Source organism: Capra hircus, chromosome 13, assembly GCF_001704415.2.
Source record: "Capra hircus breed San Clemente chromosome 13, ASM170441v1, whole genome shotgun sequence".
NCBI lineage: Eukaryota > Metazoa > Chordata > Mammalia > Artiodactyla > Bovidae > Capra > Capra hircus.
The window spans coordinates 43,262,567-43,275,143 of record NC_030820.1 but is presented as its reverse complement, the minus strand read 5'-3'; the positions used below and the strand labels follow the sequence as shown (position 1 = coordinate 43,275,143).

Sequence of the window (12,577 nt, the reverse complement as noted above, 5' to 3'; positions counted from 1 at the left end):
TGTAGGCACTGTGTGGACTTTGGCCTTTGCTCCAAGTGAGAAAGCAGGCCGCCAGATGCCAAGAAGAGAGGTTCCTGATCAGACCTTTATTTTTTTCCTAGAAAATAGTAGTATCTTTATTTTATTCAATTTAATTTTTATATTCTACTGGAGTATAGTTGATTAACAATGCTGTGTTAGTTTCAGGTGTACAGCAAAGTGATTCAGTTATATATATATATATATATATATATATATATATATATATATATTCTCCCAGGGAGGAAGAAACTGATGACGCAGGTGGAGAGCAGGATGTAGCCAGGTTTTAGACCAAGGAGTAAGACAAAGAGCGAGGAGACCTGAAAGTACGGGCAAAGGATGTCAACATGTTGATCGATTCTGGAATTCAGGAAGAACATGGACTGAGGGGCATGGAGCAACGAGGTTATGAGAGCTTGAAGGAAAGAGAGGTTTTCCATCCACTTCCCTAAAAGAAGAGGCAACAGAGGACCCTGTCCTTTGTGGACTAGAATAAATGGAATTCCCTCCTTACCCTGCTCCCACAGCATCTACAGTGGAACCAGCTACTTACTCGCCACAGTCAAAATAGCGTATGTTTCTATTTAGGCCATCCAGACACTCCATATCCTCCAGGGTCAACTGGAATTCAAAAACCTATCAGAAATATGAGACGACCAATTCAATTTCCCAGAGGCAAGTACTGCCACCCCTGCACGCCCCCACCCCCAGCATGCAGATACAAACACACACATTTATATAGGAACTTGTATAGTTTTCATGAACCTGGGGTTCATCCCCAGCAAAAGTCACAGAAATTTATGCATTTCAAGAGTTGAGGTTGGTGATTCTGGTCACCCTCAGAGACTTTGGGTGACTGTGGTGATAGCCAAGGAATCTTAGAGATTTCTGAGCCCAGATCTCATCTTGACAAACTCCTTAATTTTTTTCATCTGAAGAAATCAAGAGATGATTTATTCAGGGCCATACTGTGGAGTGAAAACCAGGTTTGAGACTTAAACTTGACTCAAACCCTCTGTAGACTGTTCTTTCCAAACACTATGCTTCCTGCCTTGTAGGTTTGGAGGACAGGAGAGTTAAATACAGCACATATACCCATAGAGCACATAGGGAGATAAGCTTTATCCAAATACACGCTGGGAACCTCCCAAACAATCCATCCCAGAGGACAGACAATGTGCCTCTGTCAGCCTCTTGCTACCCACAATCCTTCAGGTACCTGGAAGTTCTCCTTGATCCTCTTCTCACTGAAGCTCTTGGCCAGGGCCACCACACCCTGCTGTAGCTGGTAGCGCAGGGCTACCTGGGGTGAAGTTCGCCGGTGCTTTTCAGCAATGGCATTGAGTACTGGATCCTGCAGGAGAACCTGATTTTCCTTTTTCACCCTGGGAAGGAGACAGAGATGCTCTGTTTCTGAGGTTGCACATCCATTCTACCTGGGTTAGTTTAATCAGGTTAGGGGTGGTTAATTCACTGGAATCTTCCTCATGACACTCTGGCTGTCTCAATAGCTCTTTTGCCTCTTTTGGGAAAGTCAAAGAAGAAAAATAAGAGAAAGCAAGGTGAGAAGGGAAAATCAGGTTTTTTTTTTTCATCTTTTAAACATTTTTGAGAAACTTAGCAAAATATGGAATAAGTCAAGAAGGCAAAATTGTTGTTCCAAGTAAGACCCAATGATCACCATTGTAACAAATAGTCAAGAATTTTATAAGAATTTGCTATTTCAAAAGATGCACTTGACTAACTGTCTCTGTTCTGTACTCAAGTGGTAAAAGGTACACATCTATATTCCTCTTCAAGAGACTGAAAGTGAAAGTGAAGTCCCTCAGTCCTGTCCGACTCTTTGCGACCCCGTGGACTGTAGCCCACCAGGCTCCTGTGTCCATAAGGTTCTCCAGGCAAGAATACTGGATTGGGTTGCCATTTCCTTCTCCAGGGGATCTTCCCAACCCAGGGATCGAACCCAGGTCTCCTGCATTGCAGGCAGACACTTTAACCTCTGAGCCACCAGGGAAGCCCCTTCAAGAGATCACGAAATTAAAACTTACAGAAATTGTTATTTATCTCATATCACTCAACTGCTAAGTGTCAGAATCATGACTTGGAAACCTTGTCAATCTTTAAAGCCAAAACTTTTGAATTGGATGAACATTTTAATTAGTAATAATAATTTGTGCTTCCTAGGTGGCGTTAGTGGTAAAGAATCCACCTGCCAATGCAGGAGACATAAGAGACGCAGATTCGATCCCTGGGTCAGCAAGATCCCCTGGAGGAGGAAATAACAACCCACTCCAGTATTTTTTCCTGGAGCATCCCACGGACAGATGAGCCTGCTGGGCTATAGTCCATAGAGTTGCGAAGAATCAGACACGACTGAAGTGACTTAGCACTCACGCAATAATTACTTTTTATTCAATAACACTTTATTGAGTCCTCAAAATGTAGGCTAGGGAAAGGATTTGCAAAGATGGATCATTCCTGCTAATTATCCTTAATTTCCCCCGGACAGTTGAAAGATGGCTCCAGAAGACGCAGCATCTAGGATCAGAATACCTTTATAGAGATCGTTACCATTTCTTCCTTAAGTCAGACCCCAAGGGAGCGTAGGCAATGAGGAGAATGTCCTTGGACTCGCAGAACTCTAGTAGTTTGCTCTGGTTGAGGTAAGGGTGACATTCCACCTGTATATTGCCAAGCAGAAGTGCTAGAGTGTGGGGTCAGCAGGATCACCATCCCCAAACATACAAGGAACACACAGAGCTATAGTCACGGTGTCAGAATTACTTAGAAATACCAGCAACAAGGGCCAGCACATAACCGTCATCTACAGCTGTGACCTTGGTGCACAAGACCCCAACAGTTTTCCTGCCTAAAAATCTATTTAGGCTTTATCTGTGCTTTATCTATTCATCCCTCATTCCCTCCCCAGGAAAGAATGCTTAGCAGCCAATTTTCTTTCCTTTCTCAAATCAGTGATCTCCAAAGCAAAGGCAAATCTCCCAAAGGACAAAAAATAAACATTTTTTAGAACTTCTGTTTTTATTTTTATCTACAAGGAAGAAAACACTAAGCCTTACTAATATCTAATATATGGATTGCCTTTAGATGTGAGATATCTAAAAGGAGATAAGATCATGTAGAAACGTAGGCCATCTGCCAGGAAGAAGTGCTGCCAGTTATTAATATTTTTATACTCATGGTTTCCTTCCCTATTCTCCAAGATAAGGAAGTGCATGTGTTGCTCATTAATGTGAGTTTATCTTAACAAATAGACTTCTAAACTTTTTTAACTTTCAAGTTTTTTATGGGAGTAAAAGCTACATTACAAACTTTTACCATTTTACCCATTTTTAAGTATACAGTTCAAAGGCATTAAGTACATTCATGTCATTTGGGAGTGATTTCATGCCATGTAGCCACTACTATATTTAAAATGGATAACCAACAAGGAATTACTCTCTGGCACAGGGAACTCTGTCCAACATTATGTAGCAACTTAATTGGAAAAAACATCAGCAAGGACTGATGCTGAAGCTGAAGCTCCAATACTTTGGCCACCTGATGCAAAGAACTGACTCATTGGAAAAGACCCTGATGCTGGGGAAGATTGAGAGGAGGAGGAAAAGGGGGCGACAGAGGATGAGATGGTTGGATGGCATCACATGAGCATAAGTTTGAGGAAACTCCAGGAAATAGCAAAGGACAAGGAAGTCGGGCGTGCTGCAGTCCATGGCGTCACAAAGAGTCATGTATGATTGAGCCACTGAACAACAACAACAATTGGTAAAAGAATCTGAAATGGACTAGGTACATGTATATGTGTAACTGAATCACTTTGCTGTACACCTGAAACAAACACAGCATTGTTCATTGACTGTTCTCCAAGATAAAATAAAAACTTCAAAAAAGAATCCCAGTGGTTATCTCATGACAAAGAACTAAAAAGAGCTGTTAAAAGATGAATTACTCATTCTCTCTGATGCATGAGTGTTCCAATATTTCTGACCTTTTATGCAAAAGGTCAATCATCTGCTAGCTCTGAATTTCTAGGGCCAACTACCGTAACACTTAGTAGATTATACTTCAACCTGACTCCTGGATGTTTCTTGTAAAATGACATGGGAACAAAAACAAATAAAAGAAATAAAAATAAATGGATGCAATCTTTAGCAATATCTTCATTAACTTAAAATACATTCTGTTCTGTTGGATCAGCTGATGTCCCGAGGTCACTGGAAAAGAGGGAAGTGCCATTTGGTGACTTTGCTGAAATGAAGGAAGAGTAAGCTGGTGAGGAGGGAGAAGAGAGTGGGGGCAGATTAATGAGGGGATTACCTGGTTGCAAACAGGCTTGTACTTGAGTCCCGGCTTGTTCAGGATCTTTTCCAGCTGCTTGTGGTTAAAGTTGGACACCCCGATGGACTTGGTCAGCCCTGCATCCTTACACTTCTCCAGGGCCTGGGGTGGGAGGGGTGGTGAGGGGTAACTGGCTAGAGAAGCATGCTAAATGGTAGCATGAGTGGCTCTGGGTGAGGGAGAATCCAAGATGCAGATTGCAATAAATGAGACAGGAGTTGGCCAATAGGAAGAGGATGAGAAATAGGAGAATGAGAAGTATTTTTAAAAATAGTTTTTTAATTGGCTAAGAAGATAGAAAAAGAAAAGGATGAAAGCAGCCCAGGCAGGGTTAACAGAACCAGTACGATCTTTAGCTGATCATCTAGAAAAATCTGGTAAAACACTAGCAGAATAAGCGCTAGGAGAAAGGAGCTTGAGCTAGGCATAGCCTGGGAAACAGGAAGCTGCCATGCTTGCCTCCCATTGGGAGACATGCAAGAGAACTGGGTTCGATCCCTGGTTTAGGAAGATCTCCTGAAGGAGGGCATGGCAACCCACTCCAGGATTCTTGCTTGGAGAATCCCATGGACAAAGGAGCCTGATGGGCTACAGTCCATAGGGTCGCAGAGTTGGATACGACTGAAGCGACTTAGCACGCACACACAGACTTTCTCCTACCTTATCTTTGCCTTGATTTTCTTTATGCCTACATCAGTCTTCCTCCAGATGCTCGCTTAATAAATTTCATCTCCTGAAAGTCTTTGGTCAAATGTCACCTTCTCAAAGAGGACTGCAATATCCCTTCTGTTTTTCTTTTTCTAAACAAATTATTCAATTTATTTATTTGGCTGTGCCAGTTCTCAGTTGTAGCATGTGGGATCTTTGGCAATAGCATGCGAACTCTTGGCTTCCCTGGTGGCTCAGATCATAAAGAATATGCCTGCAATGCAGAAGACCCAGGTTCAATTCCTGGGTCAGGAAGATTCCCCTGGAGAAAGGAATGGCAACCTACCCTAGTATTCTTGGGGCTTCCCTACTGGCTAAGATGGTAACGAATCTGCCCAAAATGTGGGAGACACAGGGTCAATCCCTGGGTTGGATAAATCCCCTGGAGAAGGGAATGATTATCCATTCCAGTGTTCTTGCCTGGAGAATTCCACGGAGAGAGGAGCCTGGAGGGCTATAGTCCATGGAGTTGCAAAGAGTCAGACATGACTGAGAAACTAATACTTCCTGTGAACTCTTAATTGCAGCATGTGGGATCTAGTTCCCCAACCAGATTGAACCTAGGGCCCCTGTATTGGGAGCACTGCCCCATGTCCATTTTGTTTTTAATTGCCTATCTGTGCCCCCAAACCATCCTGGCATTCTCAGTTCCCTGAATCAGCTTCACTTTCCTATATCACTGCATTCCTCCCCTGCCCAGTAGAACCTACCACACTATGGGGCCAGAGACCTTAGTTTTGTTCACAGGTATAGCCTGAGTACATGGAAGTACCCAGGGCTAAGTACATCACAGGCACTCAGTAACTACTTACTGAATCTACACAGATGGAATGTGAAACTGAGGTACAGGGACATTCATGGCCTTGTCCACGTCTACACAAGAGGCAGAACTGGACCCTGTCCACCTCCCCTCAGCTCCTTGTGAGTCTTCTGTCTCTCTCAGTGTGCAAAGATATGGCCTCTTTGGAGCTGCACTCACCTCCCACGTGATACAGAGATCCACTGTGTCAAAAGTGATGTTTCCATGGGTGTCCTCTGGGATTGGGTCCTCCCCAGGCTGGAACACAGGAAAGAAGAGGAGGTTATATCAGGCTGTGTCTGGCTTCAGCCAAGCTGTTTGGAGCCTTTAGACCTTGAGACTAATGAAACAATCTAGCCTTGTTCTTGAAAGGAAGAGGGTAAAGTAATACATTAAAAAAGTATACTTCTAGAAATGTTTTTAACCCATGAAGATTTAATAAATATTGCTTGTGTAAGGACAATTTGAGTTACCCAAGACCCCATCATAGTGAGAGCCCAGAGTGGTGCCACGGCCAAATGGGCTCCTTGGTCCCGATCCTTGTGGGGTAAGACTCTTCCGCCCCTGCTCTCCACCTGGAGGTGGTTGTATGAGAAAGGGACTTGTGGGCATCTCAGAGCTGAGTCTCATCCTCATTATACATTTTGTGCCTTCCCTAGTTTCCACATCAGGATGTTCCCCCAGACACCAGTGGGCATGAGGTGGAAATTCAAGAGTACAGGGCCTGGAAAATTTAGACATTTGTCCACAAGATCGAGGCAAAGACACTGAAACCAGTAAATCCATCCAATACTTTGGGCACCAGATGCAAAAAGCCAACTCATTGGAAAAGACCCTGATGCTGGGAAAGATTGAGGGCAAGAGGAGAAGGGAACTACAGAGGATGAGATAGTTGGATGACATCACTGACTTAGTGAACATGAGCTTGAGAAAACTTCAGGAGACAGTGTAGGACAGGGAAGCCTGGCATGCTGCTGTCCATGGGGTTGCAAAGAGTTGGACATGACTCAGCAACTGAACAACAACTAACCCTTCGGTCTGGGACTGGAATAGTAAGCTGGAATGGGGATAGGTGCAGAAAAAAGAAAAAACAAAGAGAAAGTCAAAGTATTATGTATGATATGGCCCACTTTCACAAACTATGTCCTCTTTTTATTTCACTCCTAATGACATTAATAACCAAAGTAAAATAACTCTCACTAACCTTCAGAGCTGTTGGGGAATGAATAAGATAAAGATCCACGTAGCTCAGTTGAAGTTTTCTCAGCGAGCTTTCCAGGCAGGTTTGGACCGATTCTAGATGGAAAAGAGTGTTCCACAGCTGCAGTGGCAGAAAGAGAAGTTGGGTGGGATCATTTAAGAATATTCAGGAGAGATGAATATAATGGTGAGTAAACAGAAACAACCAGAAACCCACTTGTGAAGCTCGGGATTCTTTATCATCATAGTTTATTTTCGCACTGAAGTAAGACACCAATGTAGGAAGTTAAAATATGGTCTTACACAGGTGTTCTCAAAACTGGAAACATAAAGATGTCTGGAGACTGGGATGGGAAATTGCATTAAAAAATTATTTTTTAAAGTTCATTTATTCTTGAGATAATTGACATATAACACTGCACGCTTGGGGCTTCCCTGGTGGCTCAGAGGGTAAAGCGTCTGCCTGCAGTGCAGGAGACTGAGTATCAATCCCTGTGTCAGGAAGATCCCCTGGAGAAGGAAATGGCAACCCACTCCAATACTCTTGCCTGGAAAATCCCATGGATGGAGAAGCCTGGAAGGCTACAGTCCATGGGGTCACAAAGTGTCGAACACGACTAAGCAACTTCACTTTCACTGTATGCTTAAGGTGTACAGCATGATAATATGGCAAAAATCAACATAATATTGTAAAGCACACCAAATCTTTATCTGTGGCAAGTGAACTCTTAATTGTGGCATATGGGATCTAGGTCCCCCACCAGGGATCAAACCCAGAACCCCCTGCATTGGTAGTGCAGAGTCTTAGCAACTGGACCACCAGGGTAGTTCAAGGAAACTGCATTTTAAACAAGGACATTAAGTGATTGTGATATCAGCTGTATTCAATGGTTAGATTTGCCAAAGAAAGTTAGGTCTCTTAGGAATTTTGGGGTAGAGGGTGTTTTAGTCACTTCATTTTAAGTGTAATAATATAAGGAAAATCTATCAAAATTACTAAGGATAAAGAAACAAAAGGATCCCATGAAAAGAGGATGGAAGATGAGAGTTAAGAGGGTTAGTGATGTAGGGATACCTCTGGAGCTGGAAGGAATGAATATCCATTCATAGACCAGGATGGGTTCACTACCATGAACACCGTCTCCCTCCTCTTGGGCTGCATTACCTCCAATTCAAATGCTTTTTTTTCTAGAAGTCCGTTCAAGGAACATGATGGGGAAAATTCCTCTCAGGTTCCCTTTCCAATCCGATTCAAATATTAAGTTTTTTTGTTTTAGATATGGCATCAGTGGATATAAATTATATGAGTAAAAATGGTTGAGAGATTTAAAAAATACATTAGAAATGCTTTTATAAACATGAATGTTACCCTCATATGAGTTCCATGGTATAATTTTTCCTATCTTATAGGAAAGAGAAACAAATGTCTATTGATAATGCTATATAGGCTGAGATTAAAAAGACTAAGGTTTAAAGAAGTCTAAAGACTTTTTTTTCTGGTTAAGAAATTTCACAAAGTCAAATATATGGGATATTAAAAAGCTAAAATTTGATTTTAGTTTCCATAACCCTATCTTTTCTGATAAATTGCTCTCTCTCACACTACAGCTAAAAACGATGAAGTCATGACATCAAAATGTGAGTATGACAGAGTTGGAAAAGATAAATCCACTTTGAGTTTTAAACCTTATGACAATAATAGCAACTAGTATTATGAGCGTTTAAAATGCATTAAATATTTGTAAAGCTTTACATCTGTTTTTGATGTATTAATAATACTCAAAAAATCCTGTAAGGTAAATATTATTTTATTCATTTTACAGCTTGGGAAACTACGGGACAGAATTTAAGTAGTTTGTCCAAAGTAAGTAAGTGACAGAACTTGGATTCAAATACAGGAAATCTGACCACAGAATTCATATTGTTATTCATCTGTTCCAAACCAGCCTTCTCATAGTTCAAGGTCTGAGAGTGAACAGGAATTAAACCAGTGAGAAGAAGAATTTGCCAAGAAATGATTCCTCAAAGAGTGAGCTCCCCACAGGTACACATGTAGCTGCACACAGCACCTTTGTAGTGAGGAATAAATCACCCCTCTTCACGGTACCATCTGCAAGCTTCATCTGGATGGCCCTCCCAATTTCTTCTTCATTTTGGTAAATATATGCTGAGTCAATATGGTGGTAGCCAACATCAATTGCTCTCATGACAGCTTTTTCTACCTCACTCTTAACAACCTAGAAAAGCATAACAAGATAAAGATCTACTTAAATCAGGAACAGAGAACCAATTCCACAAGCAGAAGCCATCACTCTAAGAGTTAAGAGCTAGTGGTGACAAAACGTAATATTGACTTTAATTTCATGGTAAATATTTAGCAACTGAGTCTGAAGAACAGGAGTCCTGATTTATAGCATTAGCCATTTTCTATGGTGGAAATACTCCCACCATGGCTCATTTCATGCAGCCAATGTTGGGAAAAGATACTTATGATGGAAACTTTGAGTTCATGAACTGGTCCCAGCACATCATATCATTTACCCTCTATTTCTGGACTTCCACTATCTACATGACGTGTAGATTTACATAATATATAGAGTTACCTTTCTAAATTAATTCACTTTGTAAGAGATTATTAAACTGGTTTCAACCCAGATATCCAGTGCAAAAAATTATCAGTGCAATGAGGACATAACTTCAGATGGAATAAATTAGTGAATTACCTAAGTAAACTTGGAGAAACACTTCAAATGACATTTGAGGAAGAAATAAAACTGTAAAAAAAAAATCACTTTTTTTCACTTAAAAATTTCTTATTATTTATTTCTTTTTTGGCTAACTAAGTTCTTCCTTAGCTAACATTTTCTTCTTCAAAACTGATATTCTTCTTAGCTGTCTACTGGTTTGCTGGTCCACCAGGCTGGTCTTCTGAAATTATCTAAAATTTTCACCTCTCCATTACCCCTGTTACTTTACTCAGTAGAAAAATGTCTCTTGGATATATATATATATATATATGTTTGTTTGTTTGTTTTTTAATTTGAAACTCCTGATGAGTTAACTAGTCCCATGGAGATGAACTGACTGTTCACAGAGGAAAAAGCCAAGTCAAAATTAAGCAATAGTTCCTGCCAGTGTCCTTGTGTCAGACTTCAACATCATACACTGAATGACTCTCCTGCTGGGGCATCAAACATGAAGTTCAGTCTTCCAAACAGAGAAAGAATTTCCATGTGCCGCATGCTTCTTCCCACAGCTCAGTATTCATAGCCTGACCTCTAAGGGACTATCTCCACCTTAGACCACAGAAACTCCCACTGAGATGAAAGATTAATCTCTTTCTCTAGGTCCTTTTATCCCCAAGATTTCTCTGGATGCTCTACGATTGGGGGTACATAGGAGGGGACAACTTGGATGTTAGAAATTTCAGAGAAACTGCATCACAAGCAAATTAGCATCAAGGTCTCTGATACATGGTAAATGGGCTTCCCTTGTAGTTCAGTCCATAAAGAATCCACCTGCAATGCAAGAGACCTGGGTTCTATTCCTGGATTGGAAAGATCCCATGAGGAAGGAAATGGCAACCCACTCCAGTATTCCTGCCTGGGAAATCCATGGACAGAGGAACCTGGCAGGTTACCAGTCCATGGGTTTGCAAGAGTCGGACACGACTAAGTGACCAAACCACCAATCACGACAGCTGGATTTCATTGATTGTGAAAGTGTTAGGCACTCAGTCATATCTCTTTGCAACTCCATGAACTGTAGCCTGCCAAGCTCTTCTGCCCATGGAATTCTTTAGTCAAGAATACTGGAGTGGGTTGCCATTTCCTTCTCCAGGGGATCTTCCCCATCCTGGGATCAAACTGATGTCTCCTGCACTGCAGGCAGACTCTTTATTGTCTGGGACACCATTGACGGGAATGATGGGACACCAGTTAGGGAAGTCATTGATTCTAATCTGCTGTGAAATGGCTACAACTGGACAGCAGATGAGAATAAAGGGAAAAGGTGGACCCATCCTGAAAATTCAAAAAGCACTGACTTAATGCACAAAATAAGCTACCCTGGAGAGAAGCATAATATAAATTAAGAAAGGGTGCTCCATCTGGATTTCCCAAATTCACACAATGGCTGGTTCTGATCAGGACCCGAGTCTGCTACTCCTCCATCTCTAACACCATCCTGATTACCTTAGAAGCAGAGGTGCCCAATCCCAACAAAGGCATGAAGTATCCATCATTCATCTTTAAAGAAAAAAGTTTCACTTGATTCATCTTCTCTCACTTTTCTGGCTAGACAAATTGTGATTTTCTTATTTATTAAGAGAAATCTGCAAAGGGAAGAAAATAGTATAATTTTTTTCTTAAACACAGAAGTAAGATTGCAGTCCATCCTAAAGGAAATCAATCCTGAATATTCACTGGAAGGACTAATGCTGAAGCTGAAGCTGAAGCCACCTTATGTGAAGAACTGACTCATTGGAAAAGACCCTGAGGCTGGGAAAGACTGAGGGTAAGAGGAGAAGGGGGTGACTGAAGATGAGATGGTTGGATCTCAATGGACATGAGTTTGAGCAAACCCCAAGAGATAGCAAAGGACAGGGAAGCCTGGCATGCTGCAGTCCATGGTGTTGCAAAGAGTTGGACACAACTTAGCAACTGAACAAGTATTGCTGAATATGGCAGATCTATATTCAATTTTTTGAGGAGCATTCATACTATTTTTCATAGTAGCTGCATTATGTGCATTTTTATTAACAGTGTACAAGTCTTCTGATTTCTCTACATTCTCTCCAACATTTATTGTGTCTATCAGCCTTTTAAAATAATAGCCATTCTGACAAGTATGACAGTATCTTATAGTTTGATTTGGATTTTCCTGATGAATAGTGATGCTGACCATGTTTTTATACCTATTGGCCATTTGTTTGTCTTCTTTGGATAAATGGCTTCATCAAAATTGTAATTTTGATTAGCCAGGTTGAAATTGTCTGGTCAGCACCACTGAGGTCAGCCCACTCCATTTCCTGCAGGAATAAGAAACAATTTGCATGCTAAAACCCCTGTTGGCTGATCTTTCAAAGTATTGTTTTACTTTAAGATCTGGTTCAGTTCAGTTCAGTCGCTCAGTCGTGTCCGACTCTTTGCGACCCCATGAATCACAGCACGCCAGGCCTCCCTGTCCATCACCATCTCCGGGAGTTCACTCAGACTCACGTCCATCGAGTCCATGATGTCATCCAGCCATCTCATCCTGGGTTGTTCCCTTCTCCTCCTGCCCCCAATCTCTCCCAGCATCAGAGTCTTTTCCAATGAGTCAACTCTTCGCATCAGGTGACCAAAGTACTGGAGTTTCAGCTTTAGCATCATTCCTTCCAAAGAAATCCCAGGGTTGATCTCCTTCAGAATGGACTGGTTGAATCTCCTTGCAGTCCAAGGGACCCTCAAGAGTCTTCTCCAGCACCACAGTTCAAACGCATCAATTCTTCGG

At 41.6% G+C, this 12,577-nt stretch overlaps 1 protein-coding gene across 2 annotated transcripts in view; it reads right to left on the bottom strand.

Moving 5' to 3' along the window:
• LOC102188684 (prostaglandin F synthase 1) overlaps positions 1-12,577 on the bottom strand; it is a 29,065-nt gene that overhangs the window by 3,785 nt on the left and 12,703 nt on the right. Inside the window, exons 2-9 of one of the 2 annotated variants that reach the window (XM_005688139.3) lie at positions 11,278-11,417; positions 9,154-9,321; positions 7,089-7,205; positions 6,065-6,142; positions 4,357-4,479; positions 2,593-2,702; positions 1,241-1,406; positions 575-657 (exon numbers count right to left, since the gene is read on the bottom strand). In XM_005688139.3, coding sequence (XP_005688196.1) covers positions 575-657; positions 1,241-1,406; positions 2,593-2,702; positions 4,357-4,479; positions 6,065-6,142; positions 7,089-7,205; positions 9,154-9,321; positions 11,278-11,361 — 929 coding nt within the window. In that variant the 5' untranslated portion in view covers positions 11,362-11,417. Of the gene's footprint in view, positions 1-574; positions 658-1,240; positions 1,407-2,592; positions 2,703-4,220; positions 4,480-6,064; positions 6,143-7,088; positions 7,206-9,153; positions 9,322-11,277; positions 11,418-12,577 lie in introns of those variants that run through there. The other variant, XM_018057326.1, reaches the window with a different exon arrangement.